At 38.6% G+C, this 25,976-nt stretch overlaps 1 protein-coding gene and 1 long non-coding RNA gene across 2 annotated transcripts in view; one reads left to right on the top strand and one right to left on the bottom strand.

Annotated features, from left to right (window-relative positions):
- Positions 1 to 399: 399 nt before the first annotated feature.
- On the bottom strand, positions 400 to 2,111 carry LOC122639710. Its single transcript, XR_006329559.1, has 2 exons — positions 1,994 to 2,111; positions 400 to 431 (listed from the first exon to the last, which is right to left on the bottom strand). It is a non-coding gene; the product is annotated as an uncharacterized LOC122639710 (long non-coding RNA).
- A 5,506-nt stretch (positions 2,112 to 7,617) lies between these two features.
- LOC122639706 overlaps positions 7,618 to 25,976 on the top strand; it is a 51,288-nt gene continuing 32,929 nt past the window's right edge. Inside the window, exons 1-4 of the mRNA XM_043832618.1 lie at positions 7,618 to 7,981; positions 11,107 to 11,236; positions 11,356 to 11,458; positions 19,569 to 19,692. Coding sequence (XP_043688553.1) covers positions 7,832 to 7,981; positions 11,107 to 11,236; positions 11,356 to 11,458; positions 19,569 to 19,692 — 507 coding nt within the window. The 5' untranslated portion in view covers positions 7,618 to 7,831. The remainder of the gene's footprint in view (positions 7,982 to 11,106; positions 11,237 to 11,355; positions 11,459 to 19,568; positions 19,693 to 25,976) is intronic.

Below are 25,976 nucleotides of genomic sequence, written 5' to 3'. Positions count from 1 at the left end.
ATGACTTAAACAACTTAAATAATGACCCCAAGTGGGCCTGGGCCTAGGCTATGGCTGAAACAACTTAAAGACTAGTCCCAAGTGGGCCTAGGCCTGGGCCTGGGTTGTGACTTAAACAACTTAAAGACTTCAAAAAAAAAAAACTGAACCAAATTGAACCAAAATTACATATAACCCAAATTACAATAAGATTAAAAGTACTTAGGCCAGCAAAAGCACTCCAGATCAGCACCACAGTCCATTACGAAAGAAATCTCCATCCAACCAAAGTGAGCCTAATCCAAGTTGAAGATGTCTGCGCCGTCTTCGTTGGTAAACTCTTCGAAAGTCTTTAGGAATGGGACTGATGTCCCCATCACTAACCCTCTGCAAAAATCTCATAACATCACTCTGCTTCTTCCTCCATAGCTCAGAGACGTACTTGTAAGCCCCTAACATAACACCCATAAAAACAGAAGTATCAACTATCAAAACATTGAAAATTCATTTTTCACAACTAAACAAAACAAACCTTGAATATAAAAACCGGAGACCCAATGTCAGATCCTAATACGAAACGAGCCAGAATTATAATAAGAACTCGTAAGGAAGCAGACTGCAACTAGACATGCGAAAGCGAAGGCATAATAACCACACAGCCATATTCACAGCGAATGCGGGCTGTAGAGGACCAATAAAAAACCAATCCATCCACACACACAACTTCGTAACTCCATATTGTTAAGGACGTTCATTTTCTACAACTGATAATAAAGGGTGTACCCAGTGCACGAGGCTCCCGCCACAGTGGGGTCTGGAGAAGGCTATATTGTACTCAGCCTTAACCCCCACTTCGCAGAGAGGCTCTTTCCCAACTCATAGCTGCAACCACTAGGTCGCAATGGAGCAACCTTGCCATTGCGACGAGGCCTGCCCACAAGTTTTCTACAACTGATAATAGATACCAAAATTTCGTAAGGCATGAGGACTACTACTTAGTAGTTACTGTTGGAGAAGAAGATGGGCTCTAGACATGGTCCTATAGGCCTTACATCATAAATTACTGAGATTCAATTACGGTCCCCCATATATTACATATATCCACATAATGATGTGTGGAGTATAACTTTTGACAATCCGAATTAACATCTTACATATTGGAAAAATCATATAGACAGCTAAGACAACTCTACATTATTTATTCATTTAAAAAACTTATTCATCAAAAAATTGTGAAAATAAAAGGAACATTTTAATTGTTCTTTTTTTTTCTTTCAGATTTTCATGAGAGAATTGTGTAGGTTTCCATTTTCCACTGCTGCTATTCTTGCATTAGGCGAAACTATCATTCCCACCACAAAGGAATTAAGAGGATTTATGTCAGAATATAAAAATCTTGAATGAAAATTCCTCCATGAAAAAGTTTTCTGGCACATTATCAGTCTTCTCAAATAAAATTTGGAACTTTTTGACCCAATAGGTTTTAGATGTATAATGTATGACCACATGTAACCATCCTACTGACAAAGTGTCAGTTTCAAATCATTCAAACAGAGAATTTGTATGACTGAGCCAAGAAAAGACTAAACTTGCAATTAAACAAAAGAACCTTAAAATGAACATGTTCAGTGAAGCTGATCCAGAAAGAATTACTCGTGGCTTCAACAAATTATTCATTGGGGTTTAACAAAACTTAATATAAATAATTCATCCTGAAACTGTTGCAACCCACAATGAAGGATAAGGGTTCTAAACTATGCACCGAAATGGTTCTGTGTTGCTATATTACATGGGGAAAAAGAAGCAAGAGCACCATTCCACTTTCAAGTTGCACTCTGTACCCTAAGCTGAATCTTGCTCTACTGTTGTCACTCATGAATCAAAAAACGAAAACTCAATACCGTAGCACCTGAATGCATATAATAGATGCTATAAACAGGTAAATAAATGCACTATAAGACTCTCCACTTTAATGTAAAAAGCGTATAGAACCAAATGGAGGGAGTTAGCTTACCCATGGTGGATCAGACGTCGCGCAGTTGCTAGGGTTTAGGCGTCAATTGCAGAGGCTTCAACCGTAACAACATACCTAGCGTTATATATAAGATGAGGCACGTGAGGCCTAATCTCAGCCGTCCATTTCTAAAATTATGGTAACTATGAAAACGGTCTTGTTCCTAATAACAAAAAAGGTCCCCCGGGCCAACTCGGTGATTTGGAACTGAATTTGTTGTGCTTTCTATAAAAATTAAATAAATTTTTTTTTTTTTTTGTGCTTGACACCCTTTGATGAGAGCCCCAATCTAAAATAAGAGGTTCAACTTAGGCCACTACGCCCTATCAGGCCCTTAGTTAGTAAATATGCGTATAATACGCGTACTCGAATTTTGTAACGTATAATATTCCCGTCCTCATATTTTCCCATATTTTTATAAAAAAAACGTGTTTTTTAATCGATCGAGTATTATACTCGTATAGTATGCATGTTATACTTTTTTTTTTTTTTTTTAAACATATCCAAAAGATTAGAATTTAGGGAAAGGATTTCACTTTCCCTTTCGTCCCTTTCGATTTGCGTTGAACATGCAACTGTAGCAGGCAACAGTAGCCGCCCTCCATCTCCAATCATCCTCCCCATCTCCGTTCAACAAAGCTTCGTCGGCGACGGCAGCGGCGACGTTTCTCCTTCTTCCACTGTTGTTCAATTAGTATCCCTTTCTTTAGTTCCTATTGTTTGCTAATCAAACCAAAAATCACAAAGTTCAAAGACCAAGAACTGAAGCTCTGCAATGCTTTGGGCAGCTCAAGATCTCTAATCCTCAGCTCTGTGAAGAATGCAGAAAGGTCGGTGGATAAGAGAAATTTAATTTTTGGGAAAATAAAGAAAGAGTGTGTTCGGACACTTTTTGTGTTTTTGGATCTATTTCTACTTTAGCTTGTCATATGCGTGAGCTTTTATTGACGATAGAGATGGATTTGGTTATTTCTTTGGGATCCACAACACGGCACTTAAGTCTTGTACTCTCCTCTTGTTTCTCTGGTCTTTGAACTTTGATGGTGGTGGTGAAGCAAATGAATCTGGTGTGATATTGGCGAGAACGGCTCAATCTCTATTCTATTTTATTCTTGTTTTTCTGTCTCTTGTAGCTAATGTGTACAGTGGAGATCCATATCTGAAACTCTCCCTCTTGTCTTGTATTGGTTAATTAGTGGGAACTCATCCCCCTTCACAATAACACATCTGGTTAAAAATATATGGTTATCTCATTGCAGATAGAAATAAATGTAATGTTGGAAGAATGATTTAATGATAAGGTAATCAACTTGCTCATCTCATTTTTAGACAATCTACATTCATTTTTTTGTAGATTATTGATATTTTGGTATGTTAAATGATAATCTTAGGGATGCTATATAGCATATTATATTATTGTGTTTATTTTAGTTCATAAAATCATGATATTATTTTGTTTATTAGGTGGTGAATGCATATTATATAATGAATATATGTCCATTTTTTTTAAAGTATTATTGTCGTCTATGCCGTATTATACCCATATTAAACGCGTACCATATTATTACCGTATGCGTTTTATGAAGCCGGATTTTTAAAAAGCATTAGTACCGTCTAGTCCGTTTAATTGCCGTACGTATCCGTTCCCGTTCAATTGCCGTTCCCGAACTTACTAACTAAAATCAGGCCTGGCCCCATTTTGGCTGGTTAGATTTGGCTTAAGGTTCTAGAATGTCATCTCTAGGCTGAGCCATAGCCATTTGGATCAAGGCCTAGGGTCAGCTCATTATAGCCCAATCTCTAGCTCTCATATATATGCATATAGGTGTCTACCCGAATAAAAATGCATATGCATAAACTTTGCAATAAACCTCCAGTTTGTTATAAATGCGGCAAAATTGATCATTTTAAGAATCAATATCAGATCAAAGCAAAGATTAATACTCTCAACATTGACGGTACTTGGAAACAAAATCTATGTGATATCCTTCTTTATAGTTCCCATTCTAATAATGGAAATTCAGATAAAGAAGTAAACCAATTGGCAGAGGAGGAAGGACTATTTGGAGAATCCGACTCAGACTCCAGTTTTGAGCCTGACTGCCACTGTGATCCTTACAAAGCCTCTCTTTGCATGAACGGTCTAGGTATTAACACCCTTACCACAAAAGATGATGCCTTCCTCAAAACAATAGACCAAAAATCAAATCATAATTCAAAAGCTAAGCTCCTGTCAACTTATATTAAGGTCATTAGAACTCAACAAAATTCTAAAAAGCCGAAAGCCCCCATATGAGATAAACTTGAAGATAGCTCCGAGATGATAGCAATTTCGAATTCTAGAAAGAAAAATTTATATCTAGTCTATCCCCTCTTTTCGTTGAAAAGGTTTGAATGAGATTCCGGAACAAGCCTAGAGGTCTCCTCCCACTTGATCAATATACCTTTGGAGAACTCATTGCTGAAATTCAACAAGAAGGTCTTCAAATCTGTACCAATGTAAGGATTAAAAAGAAACTATAAAATGAGCGACAGCTAGGCTCTCATGAGTTAGGAGATTTTTGTGAACAATTCGGTATGGAAAAACTCCAGATCCCAGGAAAATCCAAACCCCGAACCAGATCCAGTTATCCAAAGCCATGTCCTAAGCCTTATCCTCATCCTAATAAACCATATTCGACCAGCAAACCTTATACTAGAACTGGAGGCTATAAACGTCCTTCTCGAACCTATCTTAAGAGATCGTCCCCTCAATATAAACCTGGCAATTAAGTACTCTTGAAAACCATCTTCTAAAATTGGAGTAAGTATTTTCACTGCAGTAATGCAAGACTTTTTTTAGATTGATCTCTTGACTATATGCTAGATAATAAAGATCGAGGCATTTCTTTACCGCAATAACCTCTTGGATATGGGCTCTACCAAAGAGGAGACAATAATTTGTAAAAAGAAGATGTGAGAAGACATTACCTCGATTTCTAATTTTAATGCCATGAATCTCTCCTTTTGAAATGACCGCAATTAGTATGGAAGATAAAGCTTGAGCACATAAAATGAAAATTGCCGAAGAGGGAGGATCCCCTTGCTTGATTCTTCGAATAAGGATAATATCATCACTTTCCGACCCATTGATCAAAAGAGTATAGGAAACCGATTTGATGCAGGACATAACCAGTTTAACCCAACATTATGAGGAAAAGCAAAACCTAATGCGGAATAAAATACATTTTACGCACAAATGTAACTTTTTTTTTGATGAAACAACAAAGGGTAATCACAAAAACCACACACCAGCAAAAATGTGATTTTTATTAGATCGCATATTGAATACGAATTATACGTTTTAAACGTATAATACGTCTTATAAAACGTTAATCTAAATTCCCACAAATAACTGATTCAAAACCCCCAAATCTCGATTCCTCCTCTTCTCCCAAACCAAACTCGAACCCTAAATCCCTTTCGTAATTGTTTGTAACCGAAGAGGATCCGTCCGGCAACGGTTGCAGGCTTGCAGCGGCGAGTCTGGCGAGTCTCCACTCTCCATCTAAGGGTATTGGATTGCAGCGTGTCTTCTCCCTTCTCAGTGGATTGCAACGAAATATCCCTCCGACTCTCCAGTGGATTGCAGCGGTCCCTCCTCTCTGTAAGTATCTCTCTCTCCTTTCCTCTTTCGACATGACGCAGTTATGTTCTTCAAATTGTCCTGAGGTGTTATTGACAGAAAGAGAGTTAAAAACGACGGGACCAAAACCTGCTCCTCACCTTCTCTTCTTCACGCTTATCTCTTTCACATTGACTCTTCTTTGTGAGATTTAGTGTTTGTTGAGGTGTTTTACTTCACAAAAACAGACACAAAACTCATTATCAAACTAAGTTCAGAATTCACTCATAGCTAGCACGCGTAAGCTCTCTTTTGATATGGCCAAAGGCTTGAATAGGTGACCACTAGTCACTACCTGGGGTTGACTAAACTGAGAAAAGAGACTTTCTTCCAAATGTTATTTTTCTAATATCAGCTTACTGGATACAAGTGCCTAGAGAACTCTTCCACTCCGAAAGTATGATGTAATTAACACCATTATGTAGACAAGTTCGTAAAAATGCCTAGAGAACTCTTTTCCACTCCGAAAGTATGACACAGTTAATACCATTATGTAGACAAGTTGGTAAAATTGTAGTGGGTGGCTCTTGAAATTTTGCAGCAATGGTGTTCAAACTTCGTAAAACACTGTCAGAATCTATGTCAATCCCCACATTTTGAACTTAACACATTTTTTATTTGTTGCTGCACATTTATTGATTATATTTCAGCGATGGCTATATGATGACGCTTCTATTGTGTATTTGTTGTTTTGGTCCTTTATGTTATATGATAATATGAGATGCAATAGGGATTAAGTATTCTGCTATTATATTGTGTTTATTTCAGTTGTAAGGCTTCCTTTTGATAAAATTATTGTTTACATACTATTATCTGGTATATTAGGTGGTGCAAATGTTTGTTACATAGTGAATAGATGCCAGTATTATTGCTTACAGAGCAGCCGTATTAAACACATACCATATCAATGCCATAAGCGTTTTTATTGCGCTGGATTTTTTGAAAAGTATTATTGCCGTCAAGAGCGTTTAATATCATTTGTCCCTGAACTTACTAACTATGGTACGTAATGGCGGCTTCGATTCGATGCCATTCATTTTGATCGTTCGATAGTATACGATGTCCTCTTCATCCATCCTTTTTGGGTCCCCTTTAAAACAGTCCCAAACCTGTTTTCTCCTATTCTGTGTCTGTCTTGCAAACCTAACCCCTCCATCAAATCATTGCTCTTCTGACATTAGCATTGGAGATTTACATTTTCTGAGCCCTAAATCGCCTGAGTCTGCACGTGCGAGAGCGTTTTGACACTTTGTGCATCAACCCTGATTCCTTTGTTGGTGCCTCATCCATCAATTGACAATAATGCCAATTCAATGCAGGTATCCTTTCACCAAGTTACGTTTTACGACTGTTTTTGGGATTCAGAAGGTTTTGTCATTCGAATTTCAAGAGAAGCTACGATTGTTATTTGTTCTGTTTAAATATCGCTCTACGTACCCAACTCTGGCCAAGCGAGGGGCTTTTGCCCGTTATGAGTTTTTTATTCCTATGTTGTCTCATTGAGGACTTCGTTTTGTCTGTTTATATTCGTTTTTTTGCTCGAAATTTAATAATCAAAACCCTGGCTGAACATCAAAATAGTTCTTTGCTTAACAGTACATGGAATTCGTTAGCTCACTGCTAGGAATAGTGAGAGATCTGATTAGTACATACTATTTCATTCGAAGCTCAACATTTGAGAGAATTCATACATGCTGCCTCATCTCTTTGTTAGAACGCTTACACACATATGTATAGGGTTTAGGATTCTCTTTATTATCTGCTTTGTTTATCTAGGTGGACTTTCATTTTCTATTGAAATTTGGTATTTAAATGGAGTTTAATTGCTCAATAAGTATTAATTTCCCTGTTTTCTTTTTGGTTGAGCTCCGTCTTATATGTTGTTTTCTTTCGGGCAGAAAGGACAATATTTGGGGTTTCCCTGTTGGTAAAATTCCTGACTGACAGCTGACGGGAAATCTGGGGCTGCTGTTACTTTTGAGTTTATTATACTACTAACAGAATGATCTGAGGAAGTTGGACTGACAAAAGGAGATGGTTTCTAAATTTTGATCTCTATCACTTCAGAGCAATCGTAGGATTTTGTTGATTATATTTGCTTCGTCCTTATCTGCAAGTGAATGCGGTTGGCATGACCACATAGAAATATTTGATTCACTTGGAGATGAGCGGACATGAATAGGCTGTCATTCAGGCCTCGTCCCCTTGACATTCATAAGAAACTTCCAATTGTTAAATCTGTCAAGGACTTTGAAGATGAAGAAACCACAACTTCTACACGTAACTCACAGATACTACGCCTTGCTGCAGAGGCTGATAATGAGGTAATGGTTATATTGTCAATTATCTGAGTTAACTTCTCTTTGGATGTATTCCTGTCTCAACTGAATATGATTTCTAATTTTGGTTCATTGCAACATGTTGATTCTGTATTTGTTTTCTTTATGATTTTCAATACTATAAATATAGAGTCACATTGTTTTCCTGCATTTTGTAGATGAATTTCTGGTTTATGTGAGCTAATGATCCCATTTGTCATATTTTTGAGATGTGCTCTCTCATGGTAGCCTAGCTCTAGTTTCAATTTTTTTGTCTAGAAAGCCACCCCACTGACTTAAGAATTTGTGTTTTGTGTAAAAAATTGATTTTGAAGTTTCATAATTATTGTAATATGGGTATAAGGGTAGAATTGTCTTTAAGGTTTCGGGGCATTATTGTACTTGTATCTCGTCTTACTAAATAAAGTCTGGCTGGTGTCTCATTCACACAAGTCAGATTTCCCCAATTAACATAGTATCAGAGCTGGGATTCCAACCCTAAGGTACAACAAGTCTCTCCTCTCCTCGATTTTCTAACCTACCTACCTCCTCTTTCTCTTTCTCCTCTTCTCGGTTTCATCAACTACTGATCCCATCACTACTACTGCCCTCAATGGTGCTTTCCTAGACCACCCACTGTACTTGAGTCCTTGATCCTTGAACTTTAATGTCTCTCAGTTTTTTTACCCTAAACTTTTTATCTCATGGTCTGAGAGACTTCTCGAGATCCTTACAGGGACCAATCCTTGTTTTTTGGTTATCGATTTTCATAGGGCCATCCCTGTAGGTCGACTTTACTAGATCAATCTCCGAATGCTTGCTGATCCCTGATTTTTTTTTTCTTCAATTAAATAGGGCCAATCTCTAGCATGGTTCTAAATCTCGGTTTCGCAAGAAACCAAGACTAGATAAGGTGTGACTTTAAAAAATATTTTAAATCGACAGGTTTCGACCAGTTTCGACTGAGATGTTGGTAATTTTGCAAGTTTCAACACTTATGCCTATCGAAACTTGAGGAAATCTGGCTCAAAACCTGGACACAGACTTATTTATGCCAGAAACCAGGACAAACACTTATTTATGTCTAATATCATTTGAGTGAATAATTATATTCATTTACTTATGATATTATTCATAAATAAGAAAATACCCCAGTATTTAAATCCAATAAAAGTAGTTAAAAAATAAAATTCCAAAAGGATAAAAAGTCAACCCCCCCAGTTCAAGAACAAAAACTGTCGATCTCACAGAGTCTAAACCCATACTTTGGATCTCAAAACCCTGTGAGATCGATTTCTTCATGCTCCCTTGTTGCGGCTGCGTCTTCATGTGATTGTTATTGGTGACTCTCATCAGAGTGGCATTGTTATTGGTGATTCTCTTTAGAGTGTGATTGTTGTTGGTGACTCTCTTCCGAGAGAGAGAGAGAGCACTTCATAAGCTTGAAGATAAGTTTTGTATGAGAGAGAGGGGAATTAGGGTTTTGATGATGGGTTTAGGGCAGAAGCTAAGGTTGAGTGTAGGGGTTACTGTGGGGATGTGGTTAAAATTTGAATGAATTCTAATGGTGGAATAAGGCTGGATAGAATGAAGATGACCTAGAGTCTAATGGATTGATTGGGATTAATGGAGGGGGGATATTGTGGATTGATAGGATTACGTTTAGAGGATTAGAAGAAGAAGGGGATGACTACTAACTATAACACTTACTTGGTCTAGCAGATCTTCAATGGCAGCAGCTTGAAGATCAGAATTAGGTCCTCCCAATCTACAAGATGCAAGGAGATGAATAGCAGATCCTCCTGGTCTACAAGACGCAAGGAGTCAACTGGAGATCCACCAGTCCCTTCACCCTGATATTACTCACAAGGCACACTCAATCGAGCAAGGCAGCAAGCAGAAAGCTTATTTTTTAAGTCTGATTTGTGGGGGAGCCTCCCATGATTTATTTACTTATAATATGGCCATAGGCTCAAATCCTATTCAGCCTAGGAATTTGAATACTTGGCTGAATTCCTATTACAAATATAAATCACCCTCTCTACATAAATCGTGGAGGGGTGGGACAACTTAAATTAAATGCTTAAACAACTTAAAATAAAAGATTCCCTAACTACCAATAGAATTAAATCACTTAAATTGAACCATAGTCTGAACCAGTTCAATTTAAGTTTACAAATAGACCGAAAAATAAACTAAATATGGAAACTTAAAATTTAACTAAGGCTCCTAACACTTGGCCCTAATCTTAGGGTTGCCTCTTCTTCTTGCGGATGCTTGGACCTGCATCATCTAGTTTCTATTTTCTAGTAGTTCTAGATTAGCTTGAGTCTGTTTTTATCCGCTTGTCACAGTCAACTGATGCATAAAATAGTTCATAGCCTCATTTATTTTGGGGGGGGGGGGAGAGGGGAGGCTGGGAGCCACTCCATTGAGTGATTCAGGTTTAGATCAGTCATTGATATTTGAACAGATCTGCAATAGTTGGATATCTCCTCATTGAATTGTTCATTAAAAGGTCAGAGTTGATTCAGCATGCTAGCTTTACAACTTCAGTCACATTTACCGGAAAGCTTCCCATGGAGGGGTGAGGAATTACTAGAAGGGATATTAAGTACAGTCAATGTATCATGGATGGTTTGGGGAATCAACACCTAAGACTCCATTTACTCAAACCAATGAAATGGGGCCAATAAAGGTCAAGAAGACATACTCCCCCCTCCTGGCTCCCACGCAAAAAATGATTCTTCTGTTTCCTCCATCTCCCTGGAGTGTTGTGGTGTGGTCTTCAATTGTAACTGAGCCTTTTGAGTATCCAATCGGAGGGAGTCCAATGAAATTCATCCCCATGAACCTTGATCATTCATGCTACATGTTTTGGTTCATTACTATGTAACATCCATGGGCTATTCCATTGTATAACAGGTTTTGATCTTCCAGGGTTGACAAACCTTGTTGATTATTTTCTATAATATGTAGCTTTGATGATACGGAAAAGCTTATGAGTTGGAGTACTGATATATTTCGGTAATATGATGATATGAATGTTGTGTTGTATGATCAACTTAATGTAGTTGCTTTATGCTGAATTATCATTAGCCTCACTTCAACTGATTAACTGTTTCTAATAGGTACATCAAATTCCTAATAAGAAAAGCACTCCTGAAATACCTACTCCTCAGTTTGTTGTTGTGGATACATATGAAAGAGATTATTCCAGGACCTTCACCCAGACAACATCTTATTTACGAGGCAGGGGAGGTTTGTTACCCAGAAACGTTCCTCATCTATTCATTAGAAGTCTGAAGTTGTTTCTGACTTTCTGCAAGTTTAGCTGAGACAAATTTCTACCTTTGAGACTATTCTTTGACCATTTGCAGTTCGGTCTGAGCTTGGAGAGTTTGTTGAGTATGATCTGGACAATATGGATGAGGATTGGCTTCAAGATTTCAACAATGAAAGGAAGATTCTTTCACCTGAAAAGTAACATCTTCATTTTAAGTCGATTTTTATCAACCATATTTTTTGTTGCACTTTTTCTTTGTTATCTCTGATATTTTTGTCCTCTAGTAATGTAAATTATGTTTCTTTCATATTGAGGGAAAGTCGCTGGGGAAATTTTTTTGTAAGGATATTCCCTGGTCGTCGATGATATAGCCTAGAATCCTTGTGCTGCATAGTTAGCTGCAATAGTGTAAGTAATTCATGTTGCAATACAATTATAAAGTATATATGACCAAGGCAAATTGGTTAAGTAGGTTTGAAATATATTGGAAAGATAAGTTAATATGTTCAAATGTAAGACAACTAGACAAGTAAGGATGAAGTAATTTTCCTCTCCCCTATTATCAGCCGTTTGGGATGCCTTGCCTTCCATATATTGTGGTTTGGTTTGCTTTCTAATGGGTTTTTGGATCCAAGTCGGCTTGGGACTTCATGAAAGTCTGTAGCACATTGTCCCCTTGGCACAAGTTAGTTTGGTTCAACCATTCAAGTACTGCATTCCTTGTCATACCTTCACTGTCTGGTGAGCCCTCTCGAATTGCCTCCTAAAGCAGTCCTTTTTGATTCATTGTCAGATTCCCGTCTCTTCATCATGTTGTCTCTGCTAGAATGCTTTAGAAGATGTGGACGACCTCTTCTTTCATTCCTTGGATATGTCCTTTGGCGTTATGTCTGTCTGTGATGTAGTGGGTAAGCTTGCCTTTTGTGCCACCATCAGTCACATTTGGGTGAAGCGTAATCTCAGAAAATGGTCTTCCAGTCATTCTATCAATCTTAGGGCTCCATTGACTTTGATATCAGAAGCAATCTTTCGTTTGCGTCCTCTCATTGTGTTTACTCCCCAAGGAATAGACATATTGTTGTATCTTGGTAATGTAGTCCTAGATGGGTAGGAGACCTACTAGGAGCCAGACAACAGGATCAATCGCAAAAGGGGTTGCTGTTTCGAATGGAAAGCACTAGGACTTAGGTTAATTCTAGGGTTTACGACAGGAATTTGGGAATGGGTCTTATATGGCTTTAATATGCAGGTCTAGGGGGTTATTATGGGATAAAATTAATTGGATTTGGGAAGGTTTTAAAATTCTGCAATTCTGGACAGAATTGAGTTACAGGTTTTGGGTTTTAATGGAGTGGAGGAAGGGAGGGGATAGAGTGGGAGTTATGAGCTGGGTTTAGGATCGAGTGTAGGGAGAAGTGTGGGGGTTGTATGCTGGAAGTTTGGTTTGAAACTGATGGACAGATTTGAAGTTATGAGGGAGTCCTAGTTAAGGTAGGAGTTGTAGGTTTAATGGAGGTTAGAGTTTGATGGATGGAGGGGAAGGATATATGCAGGAAACTAAAATTACTTACTGGTTTGATCTCCTTCAGAGGCAGCAACAGCAGCTTGAAGAAGCTTGATTGAAGAAAAAGAAGAAGCTCCCGGTACTGGACAGACGCAAGGAGTCGCAGGAATTCACCCACCCTATCCACCTTGAGATCCACAGGGATATACACTCACAAAGAGTAGCAGCAATGGTAGCAAGCATAAAGCTAATTTTATTAATGAAATTCGTATTCAATGGTGGCCTCCCTTTCAAACTTATATAGAAGACTCAAAAATAGACTTAGACACTAAAAAGGAATGGCCTAACCCTATCCCTAACCTATTAAGTAACTTAAACTGACTAGGAACTAGAATACTAAAGGAAATAGACTCAAAACATGGTTGAACTTATAGAGTCCTAATCTAGCCCAACTTACATCACATGATCACTTAAATCGAATCAATTGGATGCAACCAATTTGAACCGGTTCAATTAGAAAAACATAAAAATAAACTAAGTATTGGGCTAATCCCGTATGCAACTTATGTACCCCTAGTTTAGGCTCAAAGTGTCCTAATACATAGAAAACCCTTGGGAACAACCAACATGTATATAACCCAACCCTAGGCCTATTTCTAAAGAAATAAGCCAATTTCTATGATGAACCTGCATCAACTCTCCCCAACTTGAAAAAATTCGTCCTCGAATTTTGCAGTGATGGGTGGCAATCAACATGTTATCAGCAGTTTTGACCATCCCCAAACAAAATTCTGATGAGGCAGGAACATTGAGGATAAAGTCTTCAATGAGTGGAGCTTACTCTTCGAAGGACCATGGTGGCATAACAAACTCTATGTGTTCTTTCTTTGAATCAGCAGCAACTGTCAATGTCTCGTCCATAGAGCCTTCAGTGTTAGCAACCTTCTCTTTTAATGCATGAGACACAAGCTCTACCTCTTCAAGAACAACATCTGGAAGGTCATTATTTTTCTTTGGAATGCTCTTAATCAACTTTTCAGCTTCTACTGTTTGGGCTTTGTCTACTTTGTTCTCTTCAATGTATACCTCTTCAGTAGAATCTTCTACAATTGTGTTTTGGACCTCCACATCAATTTGATGGTCGAGCTTCTCAATTATGATCTCAACAACTGGTGCAGCTTGGTTTACTTGAATTTCTTTAGCCATCGGTTCTTGAATCTCTTCAACACAAACTGTCTTAGTAGAATCTTCTGTTGGTATATCCGCCATTGGTGAAACTTTAAACACGGTCGATGCCACTTGCGTTTGAGTTGACATGTTTGCCAGTCTCTGTGGCTGTACAGTCGATGTGGTCACCTTTGGTTGTAACCCTTTCAGGGTAAACAAATGGTATAGACGGTGTCGATCAAGTACGACACACGAGTTGTTTTCAGGTTCGATCCAACCGTGTCGCTCGTCCAACCAATTTCAACCTACTGCAATAACGCTCTTTGGAGATGGTATCGGCTTACACCAAGCACTGTCAGAGTATGAAGAACACTCAAATTCAACAAAGACTTGACCTGTATGCATTATGCAATTCTCTCCTGACTGGGACAACATATCCACCATGGATTGTGAAATAATGTTGTTATGTCTCCTCTCATCAACAATTAATATGGCCATGCTCCCATTGGGTAGATGAACTTGGGTCTTGAAAACGAAGGGGGGTGGGTCTTTCGAGGCTTGGTTGGAGCTTCCCTCCGCCATAGCCCTAATACCAATTAATGTAGTCCTAGATAGGTAGGAGACCTACTAGGAGCCAGACAACATGATCAATCGCAAGGAGTTGTTGGTTCGAATGGACATCATTAGGATGTTGGTTAATTCTAGGGTTTATGATGGGAATTTGGGAATGGGTCTTATATGGCTTTAATATGCAGGTCTACGGGGTTATTGTGGCATAAAAATAATTGGATTTGGGAAGGTTTTAAAATTCTGCAATTCTGGACAGAATTGAGCTGCAGGTTTTGGGTTTCAATGGAATGGCGAATGGAGGGGATAGAGTGGGAGTTATGAGCTGGGTTTAGGATCGAGTGTAGGGAGAAGTGTGGGGGTTGTATGCTGGAAGTTTGGTTTGAAACTGATGGACAGATCTGAAGTTATGAGGGAGCTCTAGTTAAGGTAGGATTTGCAAGTTTAATTGAGGTTAGGGTTTGATGGATGAAGGGGAAGGATATATGCAGGAAACTAAACTTACTTACTGGTTTGATCTCCTTCAAAGGCAGCAGCAGCTTGAAGAAGCTTGATTGAAGAAGAAGAAGAACCTCCCGGTACTAGACAGACGCATGGAATCGCAAGAGTCCACCCATCCTATCCACCTTGAGATCCACAAGGATATACACTCACAAAGAGCAGTAGCAATGGCAGCAAGCATAAAGCTAATTTTTATTAATCAAATTCGTATTCAATGCTGGCCTTCCTTACAAACATATATAGAAGACTCAAAAATAGACTTAGACATTAAAAAGAAATGGCCTAACCCTATCCCTAACCTATTAGGTAACTTAAACTGACTAAGAAACTAGAATACAAAAAGAAATAGACTCAAAACATGGCTGGACTTATAGAGTCCTAATTCAGCCCAACTTACATCACATGACCACTTAAGTTGTCACATGACCACTTTACCATGTCACATGATTACTTAAATTGAACCAATTGGATGCAACCAATTTGAACCGGTTCAATTAAAAAAAATAATAAACTAAGTATTGGGCTAATCCCGTATGCAACCTATTTACCCCTAGTTTAGGCTCATTAAAGTGGCCTAATACATAGAAAACCCTTGGGAACAAAGGCCCAATAGGTATATAACCCAACCCTAGGCCTATTATTAAAGAAATAAGCCAATTTCTATGATGAACCTGCATCACTTGGGGCCTTCCTCCATTCTGCAGCCCTTTGAGTAGGGTTCCGCTTTGCTTGTATTTGGTTTGTTCCAAGGTTCCAAATCTCGGTGCCAAGGTCGGTTTCGACTAGTTAGGAAACTGAGATTTCCCAAGTTTCGATTGAAACCAGGTCGAAACCTGGTACTTTCTAGGCAAATTAGACATATCATCTGCTGTCGAAACTGGTCGAAAGTTGTTGGAATTGGCCGAAACTAGGGTGGTCAAAGCTGGTAAAATTGGTCGAAATTTGGTATTTTTCAGGCGAAACTACCGAAATGTGTGAAATATGGTCGAAACCAGTCTGACTTGTACGTAGTTTCGTCTCTGTTTCTTGGGAAACCGAGATATCTCAGATTCTTGAATCATGGTTCGTTCTGTATTATTTTTTCTTCTTCCCCTCTTTAGGGCCCTTTATTGCCCTCCCTTTTTGGTAATGAGTTTATTATTCCCAAAAACAAAAAGGATAAAGGGATTTAACATTTTGAAAGAAAATGTTTGATAAATTAATATTCCAATTTGCCTTATTGACGCAAGTGAATGCTGGAAATGAATTTGACTCAAAAGAGCCTCAAAGAATGTGGGGAATGGAGCCTGGGATGAATCCTAGAGGGGTTAAGTGGTTCCCAAGCGGGTTTTGAAATAGATGGGCCCGTTACATGATTTCTGGGGTTTGCCATTTAAATTTTGAAATCAAAAGCAAAGAAATGATTCGAAGTACTGTAGAAGGCGGCAAAGGGGACTATAAATGGCGGATGCCTTGGTAGTGAGAATTGAAGTGGTTTTAGAAGAATCCTAGGGAAGTTTAAGTCAAATTTAGACTATGAGGATTGAGAGGAGACCAAAGGGTTAGTGGCCAAGGTTCGAGAACTCGTCTCGCCGTTTCGATCAGACCGAAATGGCTGAAATTTCCGCCAAATGATGTATTTTTTATTTGTGATGTTTCAATTGGTTGTTGTGATGGGCAAACGGCCATGGTACTATGATACTTCATGCAAACCTTGTTTAGGGCTAAATAAACCTATGTAAACCTTCATATTGCAAAAATAGTCACACAACATGTTAGTGTTGGATTTGCACCCTTGGTTGGCAGTAAATGTCAAACATGATTGTATACCTTATGTAATATTGCCTATTCTACAGATTGTTTTAAGAAGACAGAATAGGCAAGTAAAGTGGACCCTGTGGCTGTGCTGATTGACTACCACTACCACCTACTCTAGATGGACCAGCTTGTCCTATAGAGGCTCTGTTTCTATTCAGCTTCTCATGAAAAATGGCTCTGCTCTTCGCCTGTGCCCATCGAAAATATTTATCCTCTGCCTCTACCTCTGTCTGCACATCATCATGCACATACACATACACATACACAAGATCATCACTGTCATTATCACTACCATCCCTGCTCCTGGCTGGGTCGCATGAACCGCCTCCTCAAATACTATCCTTGCCTTCTCCTTTTCTACCTTCCTCTGATTCCCTCCTCCCAGGCCGTATGGCCCTATCAATCTCCACAGGTACCATGGGGCATGAGCCACATCTTTGTCGTTCCAGCCAAATGTTGTTTCAGTCTTGTGGCCCCACCTCCCATAATCTTCTTGTGATAGTAGTTACGTTCTGTTTTTCTTTTGTCACCATCAATCAGCACTCTATGCTGTCATGCTATGTCTCCCCTCCCTCTTCCCCTATAGCCTCCCCCGTCATCTCCCCTGTAAGCCATCATCTCAGCTCCTTACTGTTGCATAAAGAAAAGAAGACATTATTAACTGAGGAACATCAAACTGAGACTACTGAAACAACTATGTGGATATATATTATTTTCCCCTTATCCTTAAAATTCTCAGAAAAACTGAGTATGGTACAACACTATAAGCCTTATATGTGCTTCAAAAAGACGCTAAAATTACTCTCATAATTTTCCTTTATTTTTCAAACTAAAACATAATATTTAGAACTTGTTAAATATTTTCCATAATTTTGAAAATAAAACATTATAATTTACCGGCAGAAAATAATTTCCAACTCAGATAGGCTGTGGATCAGCCAATGGTGATTAAGATAGATATAATTGAGCATCATCCAGTTTATTTTAACTGTAATTTTTTTTTAACATTTTTGTTGTAGAAAAATATATATTTTTTAAATTAGAAAAATAAAAAAGTATATATAAACAGAACAAAAATTTCGACACCATGAGGTTGTAGGTCGACCTCTGGTGTGTGACATCTAAAAAATTCATAACCAACCAACAGGTATTTATCACATTTTTTGTAAAAAATGGGAAAAAGTTGTTTACCTGAATCTGTTGAATGTGGTCAAATCTTCCCCAGTTAGTCTGTAGGTCCTAAAGCAACTTGGAATACTAATAAAACTGACTTGGAATTTATAAATGGTACCCCACGTCCTGGTTGTTTTGTTGTACTAGAACACTTCAACTGTGTCAACTCTCTGAATTGCTGTTTTGGTTGTTAACTCACTGAGTTGGTGAATCAGTGAGTTGAGCTTGCCTTTCGCCTTTGTTGGTACTTTTTTAAAGTACCTATCCTGCCGCTGATTAGCATCACACCCCACTAATTCAATTAATCATATAAGAAATTAGGCTGTAATACTTGCACCTAACTAATAAAAGAAACAAACAAACAAACAGCAACAACTACTCAACCTTATCCTAACTAAATGGGGTTGGCTACATGGATCCTAGCAAAGACAAAATAAAGAAAAGGTACGCAGCAACAACAACAACAACAACAAATCAGTCTTATACACCGTAACTGGGTTTAGCGACGCGAATCCTTTCCCTCCAAACAGCTCTCTTCGACGTCATACTTGGAGCAAGACCTAAACTAAGCATGTCTTTCCTCACTTCTAGGGTCATTTTAGGCCTGCCACTAGCTTTTTTAGAATCTTCAATCAGAATCGAGTCACTCTTCCGAACCGGGGCATCCGAAGGCCTCCGTTGAACATGGCCTAACCCAGAGAAAAAAAAAAACATAACAACAAAATCCTAACTGCAGACTACTGGGTACCTCTCCCTTCAGTAGGTGGAAAATCAGCAGCGGTTTTCAAAGCCTCGTTTCCAGACAAGGTAGTTTGTTCGGCAGAGCCTCTTTCATGAGAGGCTTTTGACTAGGCATTGTCTTAGATTCCTTGCTAGTTGACGATGTGTGCTGAATCTTTGGTTGATTAATAATATAATCTTGAATATTTCTTTATTTAAGGGAAACAAATGCAAGGATTCCTTGCTAGTTGACGATGTGTGCAGAATCTTTGGTTGATTAATTATATAATCTTGAATATTTCTTAATTTCTTAAGGGAAAGAAATGCAAGAATTCTTTGCTAGTTGATGTCTTGATGATGTGTGCAGAATCTTTGGTTGATTAATAATATAATCTTGAATATTTCTTAATTTCTTAAGGGAAAGAAATGTGTGTTTATGGTCTTGTATTACTATCAACTTGAGTACAAGAGAGGCCCTAGAGAAACAATAAATTAAAACGAAATGCATAATCATTCAGTGGGGGAGGAGCATTCCCGGATCTATATCTGATCCATGGAACCACCTTCCTGGCCAAAAGGTCTGCCACATCATCTGCAGTCCTAGGCTTCCAGCTGAATGAGTATTCATCTGCGATGCAATTGTTTATATGTTCCTAAGAATGTGAGCTGATCTCCAAGGTCCCTCTTCATTATATGCCACCCAAGAAATGATAGTAGCCAAATCAGCCTCCACCACTATATATCAAATCCTTCTCAACAATCAAACTACCCCCCCTCCAATTATTGAATTGCCTCATAAAAGAAATTATGAAATACTTTCTCTTTTGCCTGAGATGTAATCTCTTTTGTTAATTGTGCTTTAATCCCTGTTAGTGCAGGTTTGAAAGTCTTCTTTTTAAATTGGAGGTATTGGATCATAAAGCCCGGGAAAGAGCAGGAATAATAACACCTACTCTTGGTTCACCCATCCCTGTTGTTCTACATTTAGAAGCTGCATTCGAGGTGAATTTTGATCTCATAATGTGAACTATATTCCAATCTCCAGTTGTGTTATTTGTTTTCAGCCACCCAGTCCCAGTGCATCCATCCCTTTTATTGTACAGCTGGATGCTGAAATGCTTGCCATTGAGGTGAACTATTGTCTACAATGTAAGTTGAGAATAAAGTTTTCACTGCGAGTTGCTAACTGTTTCAAGGGAAGACTAATCAGACTAGCCTTGTGTGAAGCTGTTTCTAATTGAAGTTGGATTAGAATTGAGTATTGTAGTCCACCACCTCTTCTGCTCTGATTTTTGTGTGAGGTTGTCTCGCATTAGATGAATCTTATGGAATCATTGCATTATTTCCAACTTTTCTTCTTTTGCTTTGTACTACTGGTACAATCTTAAAGCGTGACTTGTTTTAGCCTTCTAAATTTTCAGTCCTTATTTGATAGTGTAGTAATAGATTTGAACAATGAAAGTTGTCAACAAGGTAAAGTAAAAGAGAAAAGAAGAGAGGAATGGAGTTTGAATCTACATGGAAGGATGAAACACCTTCATAGCTAGGACCCGATATTCAAGATTATTTTGACACAATTGCACATCTTGGTCAAATCATCCTTTGGTCATTCTTCTTTGGTATGGGCAATTGTAGTGTGCATTTACTATTCAACTCTCGACTGTTCCCAGTGACTTTTAACTATTCTCCTGTTGACGTGCATAGATCATAATTGGTAACCAAAGTGGGACATGATAGAAAAAAAGGCTATGTTTTTCTATTTAAATGGCGCACGTACTTGTGCCTATGTTCCAAAATATAGCTGTTCAGTTGGTGGTTGCAATACTCTAAGGGCAAGGGCAATTTTGAGAAGGGGCTTATGGTTACGATAAGCTGAATAAGGTGAATTCTGAAGGGAGATTGCACTGTGCAAAGTTGAGAAGCAAATCAGTTCTAGTGCATATGTAGAAGTAGAAGTACTTGAGGATATATGAGTTAGATTAGTTATATTTTTAGTACATCTGATTTGTTGGATTATGACTGTGATTGGCGAAAGAAATTGCCTAGATGTCAGGAGATGTACTTGTAAAGTTAAAGTAAATGAAGCTTGTCCTTGTAGAGTTAAAGTAGAAGAAGTTTGTCCTTGCAGAGTTGACTAGTATTGTTGAGTCATAATCAGGTGACTTGGGTAATAACGTGGTAAGAGGTCGGATTTCAAAAGAAATATTAGTGTGGTTGGACCAATATATATATATATATATATACACATATATATTCTATAGTAGCTGCAAATCTTCATTTAGTCCCTGTTTTCTTTTCATTATGCAGGAATTGATACAGGGACATCAATTTGAATTTTAGAGTATTGAATTATTGTGTATGGTGGTGCTATATGTTTGGCCATTATAGTAGCTTTTCAATGGGAAAGGTGATTTAGGCATCTTCACTGTCCACTTAGTTAGTGTATAGGGTTGACCTTCATATATTTTTCCGAGAGAGCTCTCTTGTTCTATTATTTGGCCTTATATTTCTTGTAGAAAAGATTCCCATTAACGTCCAAATACTGTTGGCTGTCTCCTGTAGCCTCATATTTAAGCATAATCTTAAATAAGGGAAATTTATATCCGTGCTTCTAGCCCCCTTATGTAAGTACTTGTGGGTTTGGCTTCCCTTGAGCATAGTTGTCAAGGGATCGCCTAAGCACCAAGGTGGAAATGATTGGGCAAGGCGACTGGTTGCCATGTCGTCTATGGTCCCAAGTCCAGGGAAGATGGAGGAGGAGGTTGTAGCAGTGGCCACTGCCAACCCAGGGAAGAGGGGGGGGGGGTTTGCAGCAGCAGGCACACAAGAATAAGAAGCAAATCACAGCAGCAGCAACATTCGATGCTTGCCACAGAATTTTGCGGCAGCAGCCTCTGTTTTTAACAACAGCTTAGCCTTATCTCAACTAAATGGGGTCGGCTACATGGATCCTTGCCCTCCAATGAGCACTATTTGAGGCCATACTTGGTACAAGGCCTAAGCTATGAATGTCTTTCCTCACTATTCCTAAGGTCATTTTAGGTCTGCCCTGGCTCTTTTAGTTTCTTTAATCTAAATCAAATCACTTCTCCATACTACAACATCCAAATGCCTCCGTTGAACATGGCCATGCCACCTCAAGGGTCTTTCTTGTAGCTTATCATGTATTGGAGCTACTCCCAAAAACAGCTCTAATATGTTCATCCCTTCCTTTATCCTTCATAGTTTTGCCACTCCTCCATCTCAACATCTTCTTCTCCGCCATACTTAGTTAATCTATATGATACTTTTTAGCCGCCCAACACAATGCACCATACATCATAGCTGGTCGTATGACTGTGCTATAAAATTTTCCTTTTAAGTTTTAAAGGAATGTGCCAATTACACAACACTCCGGACGCACCTCCCCACTTCATCCTCTATATCACCTTCTTTATTTATGATTGATCCAAGATACCTAAAATAATCGCTTTGCGGAATCTCCCTCTTATCAATTTTCACCACATCATTATCCGTCCTAGTGTAACCAAAGTTGCACACCATATACTCCGTGTTCGTTTTGCTTATGTTAAAACTTTTTGATTCCAAGGTTGATTTCCATAACTCTAACTTGGCGTTAATCCCTGCTTTTGTCTCATCCACCAAAACAATATCATCAGCGAAAAGCATACACCAAGGAACCTCATCTTGAATGTCTTTGGTTAAATCGTCCATAATAAGCGCAAACAAATAAGGGCTTAAAGCTGATCCTTGATGTAACCAAAATGCTTTTCCTCCATTCTTCTGGCATTTTCCTTGTGCTCATAATCTCTTATTAAACAGCTTGGTTAGCTAAAATAAACCACAGATTCCTAAGCTCTTCCACACTTCTGTTGGGATCTCATCTGGGCCTTGTGCCTTGCTTACTCTCATCCTCCTTAAAGCTTCTTTCCCGTCAGACACCCTTATTCTTCGTACATATCTACGACACGTGGTGTCGAATTGTGTTCATTTAGTAGGCTGCAGAAATAACCTTCCCATTTATTCTTAATATCCTAGTCCCTTACTTAGTACTGTACCATCTTCACTTTTAATCTAACATGTTCGAGATATCTACTCTTCCTCTCCCTCATTTTAGCTGTCTTATAAATGGTTTTCCCCATTCCTTTTTCTCAGATTGTTGTAGTGATCTTAATGTTTCTGCGCCCTTGCTTTTCAATTTATACCTTTGTATTCCTCAACATCTTTAGTCCTTTGCCATGTCTTACAACTAGCTTGCTTAGTCTTAATGGCCATTTGAACTTCGTCATCCCACCACGAAGTCTCTCTAGACAAATGACGTTTTGCTTTTGATTCGCCTAGGATATCTTTAGCAAACTTCTTAATACAAGTAGTCATCTCATTCCATATTGTATTAGCATCTCCCTCAAAGTTCCATTTTCCTTGTTTGACCACTTCATTAGCAAATGATTCAAAGTATCTCCTTTTAAGCTCCACCACCTTATCCTACTGCAAATAAGCTCACCCTTTGTTACGGTTCTGTGTAGTGAGGCAGATATCCATGAGTACTAATGTATGTTGTGTAGTTAGGCTCTCATCTGGTATAACCTTACAGTCCTTACATAACAATCTATTGGACCTTCTAGTTAGGAAGAAATCTATTTGGCTACTATGTTGATTGTTGACCACTTTTGTAGGTAACTAAATGCTCCTCTTTCTTTTCAAAGTAAGTATTTACCATGCATAAATCATAAGCCATAACAAATCTAAAATTAGATCATCTCCTCGTTCCTCTCTCGGAAACCATATCCTCCATATACACCTTCATAGCCCTCGATCTTTCCCAACCTTGCTACTTTCATCCAATCCTACTTGAGGTGCGTAAGCGCTAATTATATTGACAACCTCTTTCTCCAACACAAGCTTGATGGATAGAATCCTATCTCCAAATGTTTTAACATCCACCATATCATTCTTTAAATCTTTATCGACTACTATGCTTACTCCACTTCTATTATTTTTATCTCGCGTATACCAAAGTTTAAAGTCATCAAACTCCTTAAGTTTTTTACCCTTCCATCTAGTCTCTTAAATACAAGCTATATTAATCCTTGTTCTCGTCATAACATCTATCAATTCTAGACTCTTTCCTGTTAAAGATCCGATGTTCCAAGATGCTAATCTAATCCTACGCTTTTGGACTAGCTTCTTTACCTGCAGTCGTCCATGGTGCGGTAACCGTTGCCTACTTATCACCATATCCGGGTGTCGATGCGACACTTCGCTTAGGAGGGACGCCCTAGCTAACCCTTGCTCATTTTTCACTACATCCGGGTCATAGCGTAGCTCATCGCCTATTTCGTCGGGGAATGCCCTAACATAACGTTTATAATATATGGTTGTGGAATCCATGTAAAAGGGTTTGGCTTGGGTTTTTTTTAGGTGCTGGTCGCCGACCTTATACAGCAACCCTCCTCCTTTTTATGTGCTTGGGACCGGAAGCAAACACTGGTAGAATTAATTTGTGTAAAAGCGCACCTAAACTCTTGTTCTTCATTGCTTACAATTGGCAGAGGAAGAGAAGAGGAGGAATGTAACGACCCAGCCCCTCTATTGGCATGATATTGTCCTCTTTGGCCCAATGGGTCTCAAGGCTTTAAAACGTGTCATACCAAGTAGAGGAGGCTACTCTTTATCAATTGCTCAGGATCTCCCTCCCTAGCCGATGTGGGACTAAGTTTGCCCCCCCTCACCGATCTCCCAAACCCCTTGGTACTCAGCCGTGTCTTGGTAGGGACACCTCAACGATCTCCAAGGTAGGCCGGTACTAGGCCGTATTCTTGGGGTGTTACATTCTTCCCCCCTTACAGGCATAGTGTCCCCGCTGTGGCCCCACCACCAGCGTCCCTCGAATGAATCTTTTGACAGATAAGACAGGCATGAATAAGGGCAAGGGCATTGCTATTGTCGAGCAAGATGAAGACTGATGATCTGAGGATCATTTTGGAGTCTATACTTTGAAAATGATAGAATTCTTCTATCGTAAGGATATTTATGTTGAAGGAAAATCTTGAACCCGGATGACTGTAAATATTTTTAAAGTTCTGTTCCTCTCCTTGGAGAGTATGGATTGTAGACGTTAGAGCATCAGTACCATGTATTAAGTTTTAAATCGTTATCTTCCGCTTACTATTATGTCTTTAATTTTAAGCACTTTGATTATATTGAACGCTTGACCGAATATTTTCCTGTGCGGTCCCAACCGGACTCTGGTGTCATGGGCCCCACCTGGTCCTTGGATTGGGGTTGTTGCAAGGAAGATAAAGACGGTGGCAGAAGCAGTGGTAGAGTGGGAAGACGACAAGAGGAAGGGGGATGTTAGATGGGACATACCTCTTTCAACTCTACCATATTTGATTTCTCCCTCTTTGAATGTGTAAAAGTGCACCCTGATTCTTGTTCTTCATTCTTTTTGTTGTTATCACTTGTTTAAGATGACCTTCAAGTACTGTAACATCACTCCACTGACAATTTGGTACTTCCCGTCTTTCTTTGTAAATGGCATATTGGCATATTTTTTTATGGAAATTATATATGGGGCATGGCATATCTACTAATTATTTTTTTCTGAGAACATGGTTGTTTACATGGTATTTGGTATTTGAATATGATTATGTTGTTCAGGATCGTCTTCAATCCTAAGTTCCTAACACAGTTTTCTTGACTATCAAACCAGGGCCCAATCTGACTTCCAATATCTCTCCACAATCAATTCAATTTTGTGTAATTATTAATAAAGCAATACGTGGGAACAACAATACCTTTACGTTTGGTTAGGTTGACTAACTAAATTAATTTATGCATAATTTTGTTTTTTCGGTGCATCCAACCCGTAAGCCTGTTGTGGCAGAGCAAATATTCTGCTACAATCAATGAAGTTTTGGTAAATATTGACCCATCATAACTCTGGACAGTGTTCTATATACAAGGAGTTGATTGGTACAGTATTTTGTCATTTCCAAAATTATTATGAATTTCTAAGATGAAAAATAATTTTTAAGGCTTAATAAAGTGACTTGTTGAGTGAATATTATATATAGGAAAGGGCAATCCTGACCACCAAAAGCTGGTACACACTTCAATGTAGTACTATCAATCCGTTTATATTAGATACATATTTTTGTCTCTTGTATAGCCTACAAGGGATGGGTTTTTCCTATGGTTTTAATATCTGCCATGTTGTAGATTACGAAAGGTCCAGATTTTGTGGAAAAGTGGGCCCTAGCGTCTTAATGCAAGGCTAGATA

The sequence above is a fragment of the Telopea speciosissima genome, chromosome 9 (genome assembly GCF_018873765.1).
Source record: "Telopea speciosissima isolate NSW1024214 ecotype Mountain lineage chromosome 9, Tspe_v1, whole genome shotgun sequence".
Taxonomy (NCBI): domain Eukaryota; kingdom Viridiplantae; phylum Streptophyta; class Magnoliopsida; order Proteales; family Proteaceae; genus Telopea; species Telopea speciosissima.
This window is presented reverse-complemented; position numbering and strand designations above follow the sequence as displayed.